The sequence below is a fragment of the Takifugu rubripes genome, chromosome 9 (assembly GCF_901000725.2).
Source record: "Takifugu rubripes chromosome 9, fTakRub1.2, whole genome shotgun sequence".
Classification (NCBI taxonomy): domain Eukaryota; kingdom Metazoa; phylum Chordata; class Actinopteri; order Tetraodontiformes; family Tetraodontidae; genus Takifugu; species Takifugu rubripes.
In genome coordinates, this window is record NC_042293.1 from 2648250 (window position 1) to 2668721 (window position 20472).

At 42.6% G+C, this 20472-nt stretch overlaps 1 protein-coding gene across 1 annotated transcript in view; it reads left to right on the top strand.

The window, feature by feature from the left end:
- Positions 1–1556: 1556 nt before the first annotated feature.
- The window catches only part of pclob (piccolo presynaptic cytomatrix protein b), a 44735-nt gene continuing 25819 nt past the window's right edge, over positions 1557–20472 (top strand). The window contains exons 1-12 of the mRNA XM_029842048.1: positions 1557–1732; positions 2988–4170; positions 4870–5715; positions 6463–7212; positions 7309–8100; positions 8181–9035; positions 9193–9996; positions 10122–10949; positions 11095–12240; positions 12310–13725; positions 14171–15079; positions 19585–20409. Of these exons, the coding sequence (XP_029697908.1) occupies positions 1557–1732; positions 2988–4170; positions 4870–5715; positions 6463–7212; positions 7309–8100; positions 8181–9035; positions 9193–9996; positions 10122–10949; positions 11095–12240; positions 12310–13725; positions 14171–15079; positions 19585–20409 (10530 nt within the window). The remainder of the gene's footprint in view (positions 1733–2987; positions 4171–4869; positions 5716–6462; positions 7213–7308; positions 8101–8180; positions 9036–9192; positions 9997–10121; positions 10950–11094; positions 12241–12309; positions 13726–14170; positions 15080–19584; positions 20410–20472) is intronic.

Consider the following 20472-nt stretch of genomic DNA (forward strand, 5'->3'; position numbering starts at 1 on the left):
ACAGAATGACTGAAAACTCTGGTACCAAGCTGGTATCCATCATTATTTTTAAATCTAAAATTAAACACTAACACTTCTACAATAATTCTGATCGTTTTATGTTCTTTTGTACAATTAGAATCTATTTGTGTTCTCAAGTAGTGCACATTTATTTTTGTGCTTTTATTATATTTCAATTCGAGCCTCAGTCTTTCAGAGTTTTTCATAAACCAGATCTCTCTGATAAGGTGTATTTAAAGTTGACAAAGGTGTTTCTGGCCAATGTGGTCGACAGTTAATCAGCATCTTATAGGACTTGAACAGCTAGTATGCTGATGAAGGTTTCCATTCTCTCCTCCCTCTCTCGCTCTCCCTTTCTCTGTGTGTGGATGAAAATGCCAAATCTGTCACTTTCCAAACAAGAAAAGAATGAAAGGACCACAGCGAGCCTGCTGTTCACACATTAAGCCGCATGACGTAACTCTTCCACACACCCACGTGCAACTTGCTGTCCGTCCTTCCCACATAATCTCACTCACGCGTTGCCAAGCGGCGAGGAGAAACCATCCATGTCGTGCCGGTGTGAGGAAATGTGTCATTCCTGAAATCATATGTTGCCGCTGAATGATCTCATGTCGCAGTATTAGACATGGAGCGAAGAATTAGACACAGTTTCAATGGTCGCTTTGAAATTTTGTCTGAAGCGAGGTTTTTTTTTTTTATCAGCTTGTTCACAGAAAACAAACAGCTTCTTCGTTTTTTATCTCTTTGTGAGATAGGACTGATAAGATTGTCTGTTTTCATCACGGGGGAAAACACTTTGGAGAAATATTGCTGCAGCAAGAGCACAGGGTTATCAGAGAGGAGGTTTTGATGGCTAATTTAGTCCATTTTTGCTGTGCAATTGTGTTAAAATGCCATTTAATGTGATAATGTAAATCCAACAAAGGTTTTCTATGTTGTCTTCATTCAACAATGAAGGCAGCTGTCCCATAGGATCCCAGGTTATGTTTGCTCGATGCATTGTAATAACATCAGCAGCAATAACTGTTATTTTGGTTCTTCCAGTGAGCTGCACAGACTTATAGTTGCAGTCCAAAATGCACTTATTAATGCAATATAATATGATTGCATTTTAGCTCATTTTAACCTTACTGTTGAAACCTGGAAGGCTTTTACACGGTGACAAACAAAATCAGAAACAAATCAGCCTTGTGCCCCCTGGGATAGAGGATTAATGGTGTTGTTTGATGTTAGGAATGACTGATGACAACATATCCTGTTGTTTGATTCCACGTCAGAGAAGAGGAAGGGGAGGATGTGTTCAAATTTAGGAAAATGAAGATTAAAGTTACAATTATAGGCTAGTGCTTCATACCAGTAAAATCCAAAAATAAAGAGTAAAATTAAAATGATCGTAAATGGCGAATTTTAGATGGAATCATCAGGGAATCAACAGTTCTTGGGTTCTACAAGCTAATCTGTAGATCAGAAGACCTTGCCTCTGATCACACGTGACACCACAGGAAATAAATCTGCCTGTCCCTTTTAATTTCAATTTCCGTGCGTGATATATTATGATCACCTGTCAGCGGCGGCGCCTGCGCACTGCAGCGGGAGGCGGAGTGGATGCTGATCACTCTGTATCTGGTGCCCCGTGCCCTCCATCCCTTCGCGATCAGACACACACGTACAGCGGACATCCGAGGAGGTTTGCTGGGGAAGACAGAGAGCCGGAGGTCCGGCCATGCAGGTACGCTCTTCGCGGCTCCTTCCGGAACGGCTGCGCTCCGGCGTTTGACATTGTGACCGTGGAGGGTGAAGGATGCTCAGCTGCAGGATGGGAGGAGATGAGTGAGGGGGACTCTGCGCGGAAAAACAGATGGCATTTCAGCAGATGAGGGGTTTGTCCGTGTTTCCTCATGATTCTTGATTTGAACTGATCTATTATTCGACAATTACGATTGTTCTCAAATCCGAAAAGTCCTCTCGGCCAAGGGCAAGTACAAACAACCCGTTATTTTTTTTTTAAATATTTGTGAAACAATCATTTTCCTCCAGAGTCACCTCTCACCCTCTGCGGGCTTACATTAGTAGCGCATAATGCAAACCGCTTTCCATTACAGTAAACGCTTTGCACGCATCCGAGCCGCTTCTGAGGCTCCGGGAAAACCACCGCGGCCAGAGGACTTTGCGTCGTAAACGTGAACAATTCTCGCTGTGAGACCGCACAGACGCGCACGGTCACACGAACACGTACCGCCTTTGCTTCGGATAGCGCGACTGCTCGCTTCCTATATGCATCATCTGTTGGGCCTCCTTCCGGATGCGCCTGCGGTTTCTCCAGAGACCGAGTGTGTGTAATACACGCGTGCCCTGCATGATGTCTCACCTCTCCATTTGCTGCTTGCGTGGATGAAGTTGGGGGTGGGGACTCGTGACATGTAACGACATTCAGCCGGACCGACGAGTGCACCTTTAGTGGTATTCTAGATTCGGTTTGTGACAGCGGGGTCAATTAACGATGTCTTGCATCGTGTCGAGGCTGCCGGCTGCTGTCAGGGTTGTCGACTGCGATGTGATCCACGGAGAAGCTCTGACCCTATCCACGGTCCTGAAAGCAACTGTTGCGCTGTCATAAACGCCTGTATTAATATGCAAATCATCACTTCACCACGGGGTTGTTTTCTAAAGCAAATGCAAGGAATGCAAGTATCACACATATTTTGGGAGGCGAATTAATCCGGTTTTTCAAATATAAAATTAGAACTTTAACCAAAATCACCCCACCTGTAAACCCATCTACATAATGCATTAATGCTCTGGAAAGGGATTTGTCTCCTCAGACCTTGAATTATTGGATTTGTGATATCAGTTTTCCTGCTTCAGTCTCTCTGTTGGTGCAGCTGGTTGTGTTTACCAGACTGTCTCGTGCCCATAATAAATCCTCTCGCTGTCTCGATTTACAACCCCCACTTTGAATGTTACTCTGTCTTTCATGGTTTTAGGAAGGCTGATGCTGATGCTGAACCAGAGGAGAGTCCTGGGAGCAGCAGTAGCGGTGGCGGCAGCACCAGCAGCACCAGTGGCAGCGGCAGTAGCAGCAGCAGCAACAGCAGTGGTGGCAGCAGCGGGGCTGTAAATGCCACAGCTCCAGCCCCAGCCCCACCTCAGGCCTCTGCAGGAGACCCTGGAGGGTCAGGAAAAAGCTCCTGCTCCGACTCTGACAGTTCCATAGGTTCCAGCTCCAGCGAAGAGGAGGAGGAGGACGACGACGAAAAGGAAGAAGAGGAGGAGGAGGAGGAGGAGGGAGATGAAGAAGATCCCATAATGTTTTCCTCCAAATTCCTTAGTGGGGCTAATCCCCTCAATGCGGTATCCTCTGCTGTCAACAAGTTTGGTTTATTTGGAGATGATGGTGAGGGAGATAAAAGTCAAAAGGTGCCAGCCCAGCAGTCGGCGAAGCTACCTGCCCAACAGCAGCCAGTTGGAGGTCAAAGTAAAGGAGTGCAGCAAGGACCTCAGAAATCAGGCCAAAGCCCTTCTATGCAAAAGAGTCAACCTCTCCCTAAACAAGGATCACCACAGTTGAGTGGGGAAGGACAGACTGGACCTCCCAGCAAACCTGGTGGACAAGTTCCTCCAAAATCAAGGGCACCGCCTGAAGGGCAGCTTAAAGATGAGCAACAAAAGAAACAACCTCCAAGCTCACCACAGCCAGGGGCTCAACAACAGACTCTGATCAAGAGCGGCACCCAGCCAGAATCTCGAAAGTCGACATCACAACAAGTCGCACCAAAGACAGGGACACAAAAACAAAACCCTGTTAAGTCTGGAACACACCAAGAACCTACAAAAAGTGGCTCCCAGCAGGCACCACCTAAAGTAGGACAGGGGTCACCAAGAGCTGGACAACAACAACAACAGAGCTCTGCTAAAACTTCTCAGCAACAACAGGGCACACCTAAGGTGGGACAACAACAGCAAGGATCTCGGCCCACACCGCAGCAGGGGTCTCAGCCTCAAGGCCCACAGAGACCATTTACAGCGACCAAAGGAGGATCTCTGTGCCCTGTATGTAAAACCACACAACTCAATGTAAACACCAAGGAGCCACCCAACCATAAAATCTGTACACAGTGTAAAAAGGAAGTGTGCAGCCTGTGTGGTTTCAGCCCTCCAGACTCTGCTGTAAGTATGCGATTAGGATTTTATTTATGCAATACTTTCATTTAGTGCTGTGTACGCACATTACACTTTGATTATGTAGAATTCTATTTAATTTGGAGCGGTAGGCATTATTTTACATCATTTTATGTTCAACAAAGGATAGCCAGGAAACATACAAATACATAATCGAATAAAGTAAATAATTAAAAAAATAAAGTTACACCATTGAAGTTGCATAGAAATGCATTTTTACTGTATTATCTTACCAAAAGGCATATATATATATTTTAGTTTATTTAAAGTAAGATATGGGCCCTGAAATGTTGCTCTGCCCCTTTTTCAAAAGCCCAAATTCAGACAGCAAAAGTCTTGATTAACCTGTCAGCTATAATCTGTACAGAATTGAAAACCAAATTTAAATGTTTTTCCCCAAATTTCAAATCAGAACCCTGGAATGCCAACATTTGTGTATGCAAACATGCTACTGTGGCCAGCACACCCCACAATGCATTATCCATTGTGGCATATGGGGGCCAGGCTATTATTTTTGAAATAGGGATTTTTGGATGTTTTTCAATATTAAACTTTCTTTTTCAAGATATCTTTTTTTAAAAAATGTGATAACATTTTGATGCTGTTGGTGCTTTATTAAAGAAATGCAGTTGTTTCTAATATTTTTTCATATCTATTATAATTTGTCTCCTATATATATATACATAGGGGTGTGAGTGGCTGTGTCTTAACTGCCAGTTGCAGAGAGCTCAAGGAGCATCCGAACCACAGGGAGCATCTATGAAAAAGACCACACCCAACAAAGGCTCTACTACTCAGAATCAGCCACCGTCTGCCTCACCCATCAAAAGAGAAACGTCAGCTTCAAATTCCCCTCAGAAAAGGCTGTCGACATCAACAAAATCTCCAGCCCAGGGTGAAGTTGAAGTGTCTGATAGTCACAAACAGGCCAGTCCAGTCACCACTCAGAAAGTACCACCCAAGACTGAGAGAACAGAAGGGCCGCAGAAAACAGTCCATACAAATCAAAACACGAACAAGCAAAGCGGAAGCGCACCAGCTCAGCAGAAAGAGTCGGGGGGATTATTTGGCCTCGGGGCTGCTAAAGCTGAAGTTACAAAGACAGAAGAGTCGGTGACTGGGAAAATGTTTGGTTTTGGTTCCTCCATCTTCAGTTCGGCATCTACCTTGATAGCATCCGCTGTCCAGGACGATCCTAAAACCACTCCACCAGTCTCTCCCAAAATGGCACCAACAAAAGAGAGTAAAGCACCTGTTATCCCAAAGCCTGAGCAAGAAAAGAAACAAGTGGAACCCACCCAGACAAGAGCCCCCCTGGCCGAACAGGTCAAAATGGCCAACGGTCTGTCGCAAACACAGAAGGATGCAGCTGCTTCCCACGGTCTTTCTAAAGCAGGTCCATCTGCATGTCCCCTCTGTAAGATTGCACTCAACATAGGGTCAAAAGATCCTCCCAACTATAACACCTGCACAGAATGTAAAAGCACTGTGTGCAACCAGTGTGGATTCAACCCAATGCCAAACGTTAAAGAGGTAAGACACAATTTTCATAATTAGTCTTGAGTTTTTTAATGTTTAAAAAAAAAGAGGAATAAGTGGCAAGACACAGGATATTAATTAAACTAATCAGACACTAGAAGGTGTCAAAATGTACAGGAAATATAATTTGTTTTTACTTTTGGCTTTTGGTTTCCTTCTATATATAAAACATCTTTCATGTATTACACAGATACACAAAGGAACACCACATACAGAGTAAATAGGCTCTGTATTTTTCAGGCTACCTGGAGCACAAAGGAGTTGACACTTGACTCTGTAATTCAATGCACAATTAGTTCCCTCCAAGGCTACTTGATCTTTTCTTTGCTGAAACTGCTTAAACTAATGGCAAAATCACAGGGGAACTACAGGGATGGAGAAATCTTGTTTCTCCAAGTGTCCTGTATGTGTGTGTTCGTGTGTGTGGGGGGGAGTGTTCTAAAATTTGTGCTGGTGTGGCTTTCCCAGTTACACACTGAAGAGACTTCAATAAAAAAATGCTGTGTATTATATGCAGCTTGTATACAATTATGATGACAAAAACAACTCAAACTCATTTTAAGTTCTCCATATTTATCTTATCAAGTTGTCTGACCAGTAAAAAGACAAATATTTTGTGATTCATTCTGGGGTGTGGGTGTTTTTGTTTTGTTTGTGTTTTATTTTTTTACTGTTGAACAGTTTTTTATTTATATTATTTGAATTATTCATGCATTATTTGTTTATTTTTATCTTTTGAAGGGAAAGGAATGGCTCTGTCTAAACTGCCAAGTGAAACGAGCTACCGGTGGAACTGAACATAATCCTGTGATGAATTCATCAGTTACAAAACCTTCTCCAGTGCCTCCTGCACAACCAAAGACATCTGCACCAGGCTCTCCCCAGAAGAAAATGTCAACACCAGCAGCACCTCAAAGCAAAGTTGATGCTCCTGGTCAGAAATTGCCAATAGAGAGCAAGAAGACAGGTCCACCAAGTCGATCAGGGCCGACAAACCAAACTGCACAGAAACAGGAAAATGTTAGTGCGCCTGCACAACAAGGAGGGGGATTCTTTGGCTTTGGTAGTTCGAAAATTCAGACCAGTCCTGCAAAACCTGCTGACTCAGTGACGGGCAAAATGTTTGGTTTGGGTTCCTCCATCTTTAGTTCTGCGTCTACTTTGATTTCAACATCTGGTCAAGATGAGCCAAAAATGACCCCACCCGTTTCGCCTAAAGCACCTGTTTCAAAGGAAACAAAAACCCCTGATGCAAAGAAACCAGATCAGGAAAAGAAATCAGACCAAACACAGGCCAAAGCGACTCCACCAACAGGTGACAAAGGGGGAAACGCTCCATCAAGGCAGTTAGGGAAAGCATCAGCCTGTCCACTCTGTAAACTGGAGCTAAACACTGGCTCTAAAGATCCTCCCAACTTCAATACCTGTACGATGTGTAAGAACATGGTCTGCAATCAATGTGGATTTAATCCCATGCCAAATGTCACAGAGGTAAGATCTTAAAGTTACGACAATATACAACAATGGTATTCTATACAATTTCTGATTTTTTTCTATGATTTCGTATATTGATTTTCTTACATTTAGGTGAAGGAGTGGCTTTGTCTAAACTGCCAGATGCAGAGAGCACTAGGAGCAGCTGAACCTCCGGGAACTCCAGCAACAAAACTTCAGCCTTCTCCAAATAGAGTTAGCGCCCCTGCCCCAAAGAAGTCGCCATCTCAATTAGATCAGTCTCAAACGAAAAACTTTCCAACTGGTGCAGAATCTAAAATAAAGGAATCGTCTGCACCCGGTTCCCCCCAGCAAAAACAAACAACAGCAGAGAAGCCATCCAAAGCTGAAGTTGGTAAAGGACCAGATAGTCAGAAAATAGCTGGTGCTGGTTGTAAAACCCCGGAGAAGAGAGGTCAGAAACCTCCAGACCAGCCTTGTCAAACTGAACTCAAAACGATCAATACTACCTTAGTGGAACAGGAAGAATCTAAAGGACTTTTTGGATTTGTTGGACCTAAACCTCAACAAGACTCTGCAAAGCCCGCTGAGTCGCTAGGTGGAAAAATGTTTGGTTTTGGATCATCCATCTTCAATTCTGCATCCACCTTAATCAACTCTGCTGTGCAAGATGAGCAAAATCTGCACACAAGAGAAACACCACCCAAGTCATCCCCGTTAAAACAAACCAAGACAGAAAAAGCATCATCGGAGCAGGCGAAGGAAACTGCCTCTTTAGTTCTTCCTAAAGTGTCTACTTGCCCGCTCTGTAAGGTCAAGCTCAACGCTGGATCCGAGGAAACTCCTAACTACAAAACCTGTACAGAGTGCAAGAAAACCGTCTGTGTTCAATGTGGATTTAATCCAATGCCAAACATGGCAGAGGTAAGAAAGCGAAGCATTTGAATAGCAACCCAGGATGAAAATAACTTATTCTTATTTGACATATTTTTTGTTTTTTTCAGGCAAAAGAATGGCTATGTCTGAACTGTCAGACACAAAGAGCTCTAAATACTTCTGAGCTCACAGCACATCCTAGTAAACCAGCAAACAAGGTTTCCCCATCTGTTGCCAATCCAAAAACAACACTTTCGAATCCAGTGGAAAATGTTAACAAAGAATTATTGAAATCTGAAGCAGTGGGAAAAACAGAAACTCCGCTGGCTTTAGTACAAAACAAAAGTTCCCCAAAAGGTTCTCCTCAGAAAGTGGTTGAAAGACCAGAATCTGACTCACTGGGATCCAATCCTCAAAAACCTGTTGATCAGGCAAGTCAATCTAAAGCAAAAGAAATTAAGGCCCCTCAAGGTCCACAGCAAGAGTCAAGAAACGTCTCTGGTCGGAGTAGCCCTCAAAGAAAGCCCACTTCTGCAAAAACAACAGAATCAGTGACCGGTAAGATGTTTGGCTTTGGCTCTTCCATATTCAGCTCAGCATCCACCTTGATATCATCTGCTGTTCAAGAAGAGTCCCGCACTACACCACCCAGCTCTCGCAAGATGTCTGCACCACCACAGGTCTCTCCTAAACTGTCTGTCAAGAAGATGTCTTCTCCATCAGTTCCTTCCAAAATGCCACCAACGGAGTCCAAAACAGAAAAACCAGAGCCGAAAAAGGAACCCGACTTAAAACAGGAGACTGCTCCCTCACAAACTCCCACAATGGCAGCAAAAACCCAAAAAGCAGACAACACCTGCTGTCCTTTATGTAAGGTTGAACTTAACATTGGTTCCAAGGACCCTGCAAACTACAACACCTGCACTGAGTGCAAGACCATTGTCTGCACTCAGTGTGGATTTAATCCAATGCCAATAGGAAAGGTAAATCAACAATTATTTGGGAAAAAATATGTTTTAATACTGTTTGTGTTGATAATATAACATATTTGGCTTTCCTTTATCTTGGCTGAATTTTATGACTTTTGACTTGTGTCACTATTGTTTATGTTATTTTTTAATTATGTCAACTGTATTTTAGGTGAAAGAGTGGCTGTGTCTTAACTGCCAGATGAAACGCGCAGTTGGAGCATCTGAGCCCCCAGGACTTCCCACCAAGGTGCCAGAAAAAAAACAAGACTCTCCTGGCAAAGTTTCTGCACCTGCAACACAAAAGCTGGATGAGTCTTCAAAAGCAACTACACCAAAGAAGGAACCTCACAGTTTGGTTTCACCAAAGGAGACCTCAGAATCGATTACATCTCAGAGAAAAGAATCAGTTTTATCCGGCAAGTTGGACTCAAAGATAAAACAGGTAACAGATCCAAAGGCAGCAGATCAAGCAGACCAACCTGCACTCAAGCAGAGTGCTCCTGCTGCAGCTACAGAGCGAACGTCAGGGGGATTCTTTGGATTTGGTGGTCCTAAAGCTCAGCCTGATGTAGCAAAGCCTGCAGTTGCTGGGAAGATGTTTGGCTTCGGTTCATCGATCTTCAGCTCGGCATCTACTTTGATAAACTCGGCTGTCCAGGAGCAGCCCAAAACTACTCCACCAGTTTCTCCCAACATGTCTCCTGCAAAAGGTGTGAAGTCTCCTAGTGTTCAGAAATTGGAAGAGTCAAACAAATCACAGATTCCAACAGAAGTGGCTAAATTAGACAAAGCCCAACCAACAGCTGCTGTGGCTTCCCGAGATTCTGTGAAACAAATCCAGTCTACGTGTCCTCTGTGTAATATTGCCCTGAATATGGGGTCCAAGGATGTGCCCAACTACAATACCTGCACTGAATGCAAGAACGTTGTCTGCAACCGGTGTGGATTTAATCCAATGCCGAATGAAATGGTGGTAAGGATTACATTTTATTTTAATTTTACATAGTTGTTTGTTTTAAATATTATTCACATCCTGTTATTTCTAGAAATGTTTCAAAATAAAACAGTTTATAATGTTTACTTTTTCTCATTATTTAGGTAAAGGAGTGGCTCTGTCTCACTTGCCAGATGCAGCGAGCCCTTAAGGCCCCAGAAGCCACTTCTGTTAATACCCAGATACCTGTAAGATCCCCAAAGAAAGAGGCCATAGGCCCAGTTAAAGTTGACAATAAAGCACCAGAATCTGCTCAGAAAATGCCAATAGTAGGTCAGCCAGCTAAAACTGAAGGTACGGGTGATCCAGGTGGTGTAAAACAGCCTACATCTTCACAGAAAAAGCCACAGGAACCCCAGAAAATTCAGATTCCTGATAGAGCAGCAAACAGCCCAATCCAAAGTGAACAGAAGGAGAAAAGGGCCAATTTAACAACACAACAAGAATCTGGAGGCCTCTTTGGATTTGGTGGTGGAAAATCTCAATCCAGTGGTGAAAAGTCAGCTGAATCAGTGACTGGCAAAATGTTTGGCTTCGGTTCTTCCATCTTTGGTTCTGCATCCTCATTAATTACTTCAGCTGTTCAGGATCAGCCGAAGACCACTCCACCAATTTCTCCCAAAATGTCCCCAGCTAAAGAAAGCAAACCCAACGTTGCCACCGAAGTCAAGGAAAAAAAGAAGACACCACAAGTAGCTCAGCAGAGCAAGAAACCTCCATTAGTGGAGCCTAAATTGGATGAGGCTCCATCAGAGCCTCAAAAGCCTGCAGCATCTGAAGCAACTGCCAAAACAAGTCCGTCCTCGTGTCCACTCTGTAAAATTGGACTTAACATAGGAACCAAGAACCCTCCTAACTACAGTACCTGCACAAAATGTAACTGTACCGTCTGCAACCAGTGTGGATTTAATCCCATGCCAAATGTCTCAGACGTAAGTAAGATTATTTTGGGCAAATCAAAGATTATCAATCAACTGAAATGCACTTTAGACAATAATGTTAGAATTTCATGTATCACTGTACACATGCAAATGGTTTATACATAAATTTACACTTAATAATGTGTTTTTCCCACAGAATAAAGAGTGGTTGTGCCTAACTTGTCAAATGCAACGAGCTGTCACTCCTGCTGAACCAACAGAGCCTCAGATAACGAAACCGCAGGCATCACCAAATAAAGTGTCCACATCCAGTGCTAAAACAAGTCCAATCAAAGAGATTATAACCATACAAAAGTCAGGAGAGAAAGATGAAAATCATCAGGGAATCCAAACAGCTGGGGGACCAAGAAAAGAAGACACGATGCCTCATGTAGAGAAGCCCTTAGGATCTATTTCAGGGCCCACAGAAGAGAAGATAGACGGGTCACCTCCTACCATGGAGTATCCAAGCATCACTACACCTCTCACCAAAGGGACAGCAGCTGTTACATTTGACAGTAACAAACTATCTCTGGATCAACCAGTTGTGGTTGATAAGGCTATAAAAACATCTGAGAGTTCCCCTGCCAATAAAGATATTGGCAAAAAAGAAGAGGCGGCTGAAACAGTAAAGAAATCTACTGATAAACTAGAGGAAGTAAAACCCAAACAAACTCTAATCAGAGAATCAAACCTTACATCTTCACTAGCTGAAACTACTCCTTCAGTAACACAAACACCAAATCAGGAATCGGGAGGATTCTTTAGAAGTAGCAGCCCGAAGCCTCAACTTTCTACCTCAAAAACCACTGAGGCAGTCACTGGAAAAGTGTTGGGATTTGGTTCATCTCTCTTCAGCTCAGCATCAACCTTGATAACATCTGCAGTTCAGGAGAGTCGCACAACGCCTCCAAATTCACGCAAAATGTCGGCTCCAGCACAGATTTCTGACAAAGTTTCAGCTTCAAAGATTCCTCCAAAGTCTAGTCCTCCAGTTTCTCCAAAGAGAATGTTAACAAAAGAGACCAAACCACCTACTACTCAGACACTACTGACAGAAAAGGAACAAGACAAACCTCTGCAAGCTAAGGTTACTACGCCAACCCAGACCAAAGCTGACAGAGGGCTGTCAGAGCCTGGAAGACCAGACGTTGCTCCTGCAGCAGGCAAATCTACTTGTCCACTCTGTAAAGCAGATCTTAATGTTGGCTCAAAGGACCCTGCCAACTACAGGACCTGCACTGAATGCAAAACTCTTGTCTGCAGTAAATGTGGATTTAGTCCTATGCCAAGTGTAAAAGAGGTAATACAATTTATTAGTCCCAGTCTTCATGCTTAAGCGAAAAACTCATTTATTGTCTTTATTTTTCAGGGAAATGAATGGCTCTGTCTCAACTGTCAGATGCAGAGAGCACTTGGAGCTTCTGAGCCTCCAGGCTTTCCAATGATAAAATCTCCAACTTTACCGCATAAAGCGGTCCCTGCCAACACACAGAAGGAAAAGAGCCCAGCATCGACTTCTCAGGAAGATATCCCCAAACCAGATTTAGCCAAGATTAATGTTCTTAAAGCAGGTGAACCAGAGGATTCATCCCTTGGTGAGGCAGCAAAGAAAGTCACTCCAGACACTGTGTCTTTGTCCGACAAACCTGTTACCCCTACTGTCTCAAAAGTTGAAGAAAAGATTTTGGACCAGACACCAAAAGGACAACCTATTTTACCTGAGCAAAAGGCTCCAAAACTGGATCCCACTGCAGCTAAGTCTACTCCAGATCAAGAAATTAAAAAGCAAGACCCTTCAAAAGATGTGACTTCTATGACTAAACCCCTGTCACCAGCAGCTCCAGAAACAGTTAAATCATCCCCTCAAAAGCAACAACCAGCAAAGCCAATAACAAAAGAACATTTAAAAACTGGAACATCTCCTGCCAAATCTGCCCCACCACCAGCCCAGCCTCCTAAACAGGATTCGGGGGGCTTCTTTGGCTTTGGTGGTCCAAAATCACAACCTGCCGTTGCGCAGTCTACTGGGTCAGTAACTGGAAAGATGTTTGGTTTTGGTTCGTCTTTTTTAAGCTCTGCATCTACTTTCATAACGTCAACCGTCCAGGATGAACCCAAAACTACACCGCCTACTCCACGAAAGATGTCCACTGCAGGGCATGCCTCACCTAAAACTACACCACCTGCTTCTCCTAAATCATTACCTGTGAAGGACACTAAGCCTCTTAAAACTGAAGAGAAGACACCAGTAAAACCTCCGCAGGCTCCAACAACAGCCCAAGCAAAACCACCGCAGGCTCCACCAACAGCCCAAGCAAAACCTCCGCAGGGTCCACCAACAGTCCAAGCAAAACCTCCGCAGGCTCCACCAACAGCCCAAGCAAAACCACCGCAGGCTCCACCAACAGCCCAAGTAAAACCTCCGCAGGCTGCACCAACAGCCCAAGCAAAACCTCCGCAGGCTCCACCAACAGCCCAAGCAAAACCACCGCAGGCTCCACCAACAGCCCAAGCAAAACCACCGCAGGCTCCACCAACAGCCCAAGCAAAATCAATGGAGGCTCCACCAACAGCACAAGCTAAAGCAGAACAAGCTCCACTAGAGGAATCCAAGGCATCAACAGACCAACAAGGTGCTACAAAGGCCAACTTATCCATCTGTCCACTCTGTAAAGTCCAACTCAACATGGGCTCCAAAGAGCCTCCCAACTACAGCACTTGCACACAGTGCAAGACCACGGTCTGCAGTCAGTGTGGATTTAATCCAAAACCAAACATGGTTGAGGTAAATGGCACCATACATGACAGATTCAAAGTGAGCACTAACTTAGCTAGACTATTAAATGGTCTACAAATTGGGAATATTACGAAGTATATGATAGTATTGTCTAAATATCTAGAACTCATCATCATCATTAATTATCATTAATTAACTGACAACAGAAAACTGTAACACATCAGTTTATTAATTCATTCAGATTTCTTACAAACTGAACTCACCTATTTCAAAGCAGGATTAGAAGATTTGATGTGGCTTTTTAACACATAAAAAGGCCTGATGATTCAACTGATTTCTGTTTATTTCATTACCAATTGAAACTTGCATTAGACATAACATAAGAAAAATATATTTAATAGATGGAGATGTCTGAAATTGTTGAATATTCTGAATATATGTGAACACCATCTTCTTTAATTTCTGATTGTTACAATTTATTGTTCTTTATCAGGTTAAGGAATGGCTTTGTTTGAACTGCCAGATACAGAGGACTCAGATGGAATCTGAACCAACTGGACAACTTGCAGTGAAACCACAGCTCTCCCCAAGTAAACTTGTTACACTTCCTGAATCGGAAAAGAAGGATGTGTCAACAGCAGCCCAAAAGGAGAAGCCACCAGTAGTCAAGAAACAGGTCACTGATAGGCAAGACACAACCAAAATTGAGACAGTGACTCCGTCCATAAAAACAGAAACACCACAAAGAATTTCTACAGAAAAGAAGCAGATTATTCCCACCACTGAACCAAAACAAGGCCAGGAAGTCTCAGACAGAAAGCCCCCTCAAGTCCAACCTTCACCAAAAGCAAAGCCTGAGATCAAGACAAGTACTTCAAAACAAGAAGAAGCTGGTAAACCCCCTCCACAGCCTCCAAAATCTGCACCTGATTCTGCCAAATCTATACCTCCACCTGCAGCTCAACCTGCTAAACAGGAGTCCGGAGGCTTTTTTGGATTTGGTGGTCCAAAAACACAACCCACAAAGTCATCGGAGTCCATGACAGGAAAGATGCTGGGCTTTGGTTCCTCTTTTTTCAGTTCTGCATCAACACTAATAACCTCAGCTGTTCAGGATGAACCTAAAACCACGCCGCCAACCCCTCGCAAGATGTCTACTTCAGCCCAAGCCCCTGAGACACCACTGCAGGCTAAGGCTGCCTCATCGGCAAAGGCCAAAGAAGAAAAAGGTCTGCCGGAGCCTCCTAAAGTTGCAACTAAAGCCAGAGTGTCAACCTGTCCACTCTGCAAGGTTGAACTCAACATGGGCACCAATGACCCTCCCAATTACAACAGGTGCACAGAGTGCAAGAACACTGTCTGTAATCTTTGTGGATTTAATCCCACACCTCATACCGGAGCGGTAAGTCCTATGAAGCATGTTTGTGTACTATTGACCTTGATTTCCTGTCCAAATCCTTCAATCACAAGAGTGATTTTGCTAGCTGGGCGTTACTATTATTTACAATACAAGAGATTTTTTTGCGAACACTTTTTTTAGAACTCTAACCAAAGTTGGAGAATCTATGATAATGGTTGTAGACTCTAAACTATAACTGAAGTGGTTACCTACTAACCTAAATTACTTATTTGCTTGTTAGGTCACAAATGGAGCAAAATAGTGTATTACTGAAGTTGACTTGGTTGGGGTGCTCCTTATGGATTATATATTTATTGGTGGCTAAGTGTGAGACATTTCCTGATAAAGCAAAAACAATGCAGCGGTTCACAGAGGCTGCTCTCAAACAGAGAGCTTTGAGTGATTACATAATGACCTATGAGGAGCGCAGGCCAGCAGACTTGCGGAGTGAAAATGTATTAACGTGATGGAGGGTTGTGCAACAGCATTAGTGAGATGGGATCTACTGCCGTAGCAGAACAGGGAATCTCCAGCCGCCCCCGTGAGGGATCGGGGATGGCAAAGCCTTGTGATATGCCAATAAACAGAGGTGAAATGGATTAAGTCCAAGCCAACATGGTGCACTGCATTAGAGCAGCACGTTTCCTTTTAGGCCACCTGCGCTCACTGCTTGGTGGCTCTGTGTTGTTAGAACAACTTCCCCTTCATTTAAAGCAGGTGTCAGTAGTCTGTGTTTAGCATTCGTGACGCCTAGCCATGATTGTCATCAGATCCACCTCCTGAGACTTAATAACCTATTGATGGTCAATATCAATTTGTTTAGTGACTCACTAAAGGAAATGTCACAACAGTTAACTAATAGACTTCCTGTTGGTAATTTCACTAAACTGACAAACAATACTGAAATCTTTTTAAATCAGGATTTAATTATCATAAGATAAATTGTGATCACATAATTGCAAATCGGTTAGAAGTGTGTTTTATGAAGTGCAAAATGCACAAAATGATTTGCGTTTGGTACAATTTCAGTCCCTGTGGCAGAATACAATCCAGAGAACACATTTCGTGAAGTACACCTGCTCCTCATATGTCACTGACCATCATGGAGGGAATAGACAGCCTGTGCAACATATTGTTCACTTAAAGGAACATAAAATAACTGAGTAAGGTCAGCTACCGTACTGAGTGCTCCCATTGTGACACATTCTCTCCACAGGGCATGCGAATCAAATGGTTTTAGGGACAGACCACTTTAGAAATATTGGCCGCTAGCAGCAAGCCTATCTATTTTCTTTTTCCTGTTCTGCCTCAGCTGATGTCATCAAAAGCCTCGGACCATTGTCTGAGAAGTAGGACACACGTGTGACATGCTCTGCCAGCTATGGCTTTGTGTGTGACAGATGAGACAGCTTTTTTTGTTTGTTTTGAAATGTGAACAAACTTTAAATAGATATTCCTTTTTATATCAGAAAAATGTTATTATATTTTGAATTTTATTGTTTGTCTTATTCTGGCAGCCACTGGAGATTGTCTGCCAACATTTTGCAAAACTTCTGTGAAAGATAAGCATCCTTTTTTGGCTTTATAGTTGCAAGGGTGCACAGTTTTAGGTGTAAGCCAGACAACCGCAGACTTTTCCTGGTAACTGAGACACGACTGGTGTCAGTGTTAAAAATAGTCATTATAACGAGACCAAACACAGCCTGGCAGGTTTATTCTTGCTCTTTTTCTAGAACATTTGTCTTGAGGGAAAAATAATGCTTTGCAAGGCTCAAATTGAGCAAACTAATACACTGGACCTTGAAAGCCACAGTGGGAAGAAATGAAAGAAACTGTGTTTATTGGCACGATAAATCTTTGATTATCTGCATTTTGTCCCTGAACTCTGAGGCATGGTATGTTTAATGACAAATACATTTTAAAGGATTTTATGCTTTAATTTCTTATCCACCAAGAAAGGACAATGTTAGGGTCACAAATTGTGACTCTTACTGAGAAAACATTGGATATCAGCTTAATTGTATGTTCCCTCAGTGATGTAACTCCTGCTTTTTTACCTTTTTAGACGACTATACAGCATATTTATGGTAGCTACACTTTACAGCCATCATTAAGATTGCCGATGGGAAATTTGACATATTGTAGAGAAATGGAAATTTCCCAGAGTTTAGAAAGAAACCCTCTCGAGTGCATGCTGTCTTGTCAGAACTTGATTTAAGGGCTCTCGCTTTGTCTGGGTTGCTTGGTATATCAGGCAGCTAGAGCTTGTGACAAAGGTGGTTCCCAGAAGATCAATAAAGGTCTTTTCAGCTCCCCTACCAGCAGCAAAAGAGCTCTAATGAAGACTTAGATAAGCTGTTAGAGCTGCAGTCCTGTCTATCACCTTTAAATATCATACCATGATGACAAATGGAGAGCGTCAGGATTGATACAAATAAAGGATGTCAGGTGGCTGCATTTAAAGTTGTTTTCATTATAAATATAAATATGGAACATCTGGTTTCACAATATGTGAACTGGACATTGGAATGCTTTATTGCCCAAGCACGTGATGTCCCAACTGCTGTCACAGTCAATGTCTGTTAGTCAAGCTCAGAGGCTATTTGTGGGCAGCATCTTCTTCCTGAATGCTCTGCTCTCCTGCTTCGAATTTATGAATCAGATTTAATTAGACAAAAAGACAGTGGCGTCTCTCCAAACATTGATGCCTGGCATCCAGACTGGAAATGAAGCAGTCACTGCCACCGGAGAGGAACGTGAGGGGATTAAGGCTTGTAAGGTGGCTGCAGCATCTACTTCTTTGAAAAAAAATACTTTGCTTTAGCAGATTAAGAAAATTCTGCACAACTGGTTTAGTGTTAAAGAGTGAATGTTCATCGACATATTTAAGGCATTTACTCAGCTTTCAAAACACCACATTTGCATGCTTGGATAAAACATGACTGCTGTACTCAGTGGTGTTGAGTTGGAATGGAAAAGGTCAACGACCGCAATCACAGTTTCGGAGCGTATGTGAAGTGGAAAGCTGCATTTTGAGGACCAACAAAAGGACTCAGAAATGAAAAGGCATGGCTGACAATGCTGTTTGATCATTTCCTTCTACTCATTCATCTGGTTTCCTTTTCTACTGGATTAAAAAAAGGCTAAAATTTACATTTTAATGTGATTTCTACAATGACATAACTGATTAGGTAAAGAACAAATGGGTGTCGGCCACTGTATTTATGTCACCATATCCTGAATTATTTAAAAATGTCAAAGGTCTGAGCAGCTCTTATTTGGAAAGGCTAGCTATCCCATAAATTGGGAAGAATCTCTACCAAGGCTGTGTCATACCAACCTTTACACATTTATCTATGAAAGATGAAATCATATACATACATATCTGTCTGTTTTCATAGAAAGTCTAAGGTACATGGGCCCAAGAAAATCATGATAATAAATTACCTTACATTTAGCAGCGTCAACTGCTGTAAACTGGTTTAAAGTGCAACATAATATATGCATTACAGTTATAATCAATTATTGTAATTAATTATACATTGATAATTCAGTTTACGTATGAAACACTGAGTGTGCAAATTGTCCTGTTGCTGTATTATATTAATCACAACAGTGGCACAAGATTAAACTTGACGTGGGCTCATTTTGATTTTGCTCTCAGCTTGCAACAGATCATGCTGAGGTTAGATTCATTTTTGTTTACTCGATTATCAGTAACATTCACTCTACTGATGAGGCTCTGTGTCCCCTCAGGCTCTGTGTCCCCTTTGTGATTATCTTAATGTCAAAAACCATAAATAACAACACAGAATCATCTCAATAAAGAACAAATTCCATTATAAAAAGTTCCATTCATTCTAAAACAATATTCTTCAGTCTTTGCAAGTGTTTAGATACGTGATATTTCAACAAATTGAATCAGCTACATTTGCAGTGCGATATTTTTGCCATGCTTCGTCCAATATAATAAATGATGTCTGGTGCAGCTGGACTGGAAACTCAGTCTTACGCCAGAATATGACAGAGGGTGGGTTACATCACTTGCCAAAGCTCAGCTCAGCATTTGAGCACGTGAACGGCGTTATTTACGTCACTGCAGTCTGAATCAGCCCTAATCTCCATCACAAACACACAACTTCCTCTCTTTATAAAGTCTAGGAGGATTAGCACATGTCATTATTGTGGTTTCATATTGTATTAAAGGCTCAAAAATAATCAAAAAGTATAATAGAATTTGGGTTAACCCAATTGGACTACTTTAATAAGAAAACATGTAGATACCAGTCACAGCGGTGAAATAACAGTACACAGCTGGCCTTTCCTCTCATAGTCATATAATGTTGGTACATATAGCTGTAGCTCATTTAATTGCTGATTTAGCTGATGAGTGAGTTGGTGTTGCCAAATGATGAATGATGCAACGTATGCTGAAACAGACATGATGGGCTCAGTTTTGGATTACAATTGTTTGATGGCTTCTAATTAAATATGTTATTTTGCTGTAGGAGGAGTGGCTCTGCCTGAACTGCCAGACTCAGAGGGCATTGGCTGGACAGTTGGGTGACTCAGGAAAAATGCCACAGCCTTCACCTGTTTCTCCTAAGAAAGAGAGCAGCACTAAACTTGTATTAAAGAAGACAGAGCCCACACCTGAAGAATCAGCCCCTATATCTGCCCCTCTCAAAGCAACTTCAACTGGTCCCAGTACTAAAGCAACTATGGAGCCCACTGCTGTTAAGCCAGGAACCACACCACCACCTGAGGAAATAAAAGCTGGGACTACATCTGTATCTCCAGCAGCCATCGATTTGCCTAATACAGCACTGGTATCCACAGCAGGAACCAATCTGAACAGTGTAACAACTCCAAAAGAAACAGCACCAAAATCAGAGGTTGCAGTGCAAAATGTAGATATCCCAACAGTTGCAAAACCAGAGATAAAAGATCCAAATATGACCAAACTTCCCAAAATTGAAGCGCTTAAACTCACAGCTGAAGCAACGCATTCTACAGTGACAGAGGATGCTGATGTGCCCCCGTCCACTGGTGCTACAAAGGTTGATTTGGCTGGTGCTGTTCAGTCAACAGTGAAACAGACAGAACTGTCTACTCAACACAGTATTACAAAGGAAGCACAGCCTGGCGATAGCATTCCAGAGACACGGAAAACAAAGTCATTACAGCAAGTTGAAATGCAACTGAGTTTACAGGAACCACATCTGGAAGCAAAACCAGAGACACCAGCCGCAGACAAAGACAGAAGTAGTAACCAGGCTCAAGATGTGGGCATTATCGTATCTAAGGAGACCACAGAGAGCATCGTTGTCAAAGTAAGATCATGTCTTTGACTCATTTTATTTTTTTTATTTTATAATAGTAAAAAAAAAAAAAAA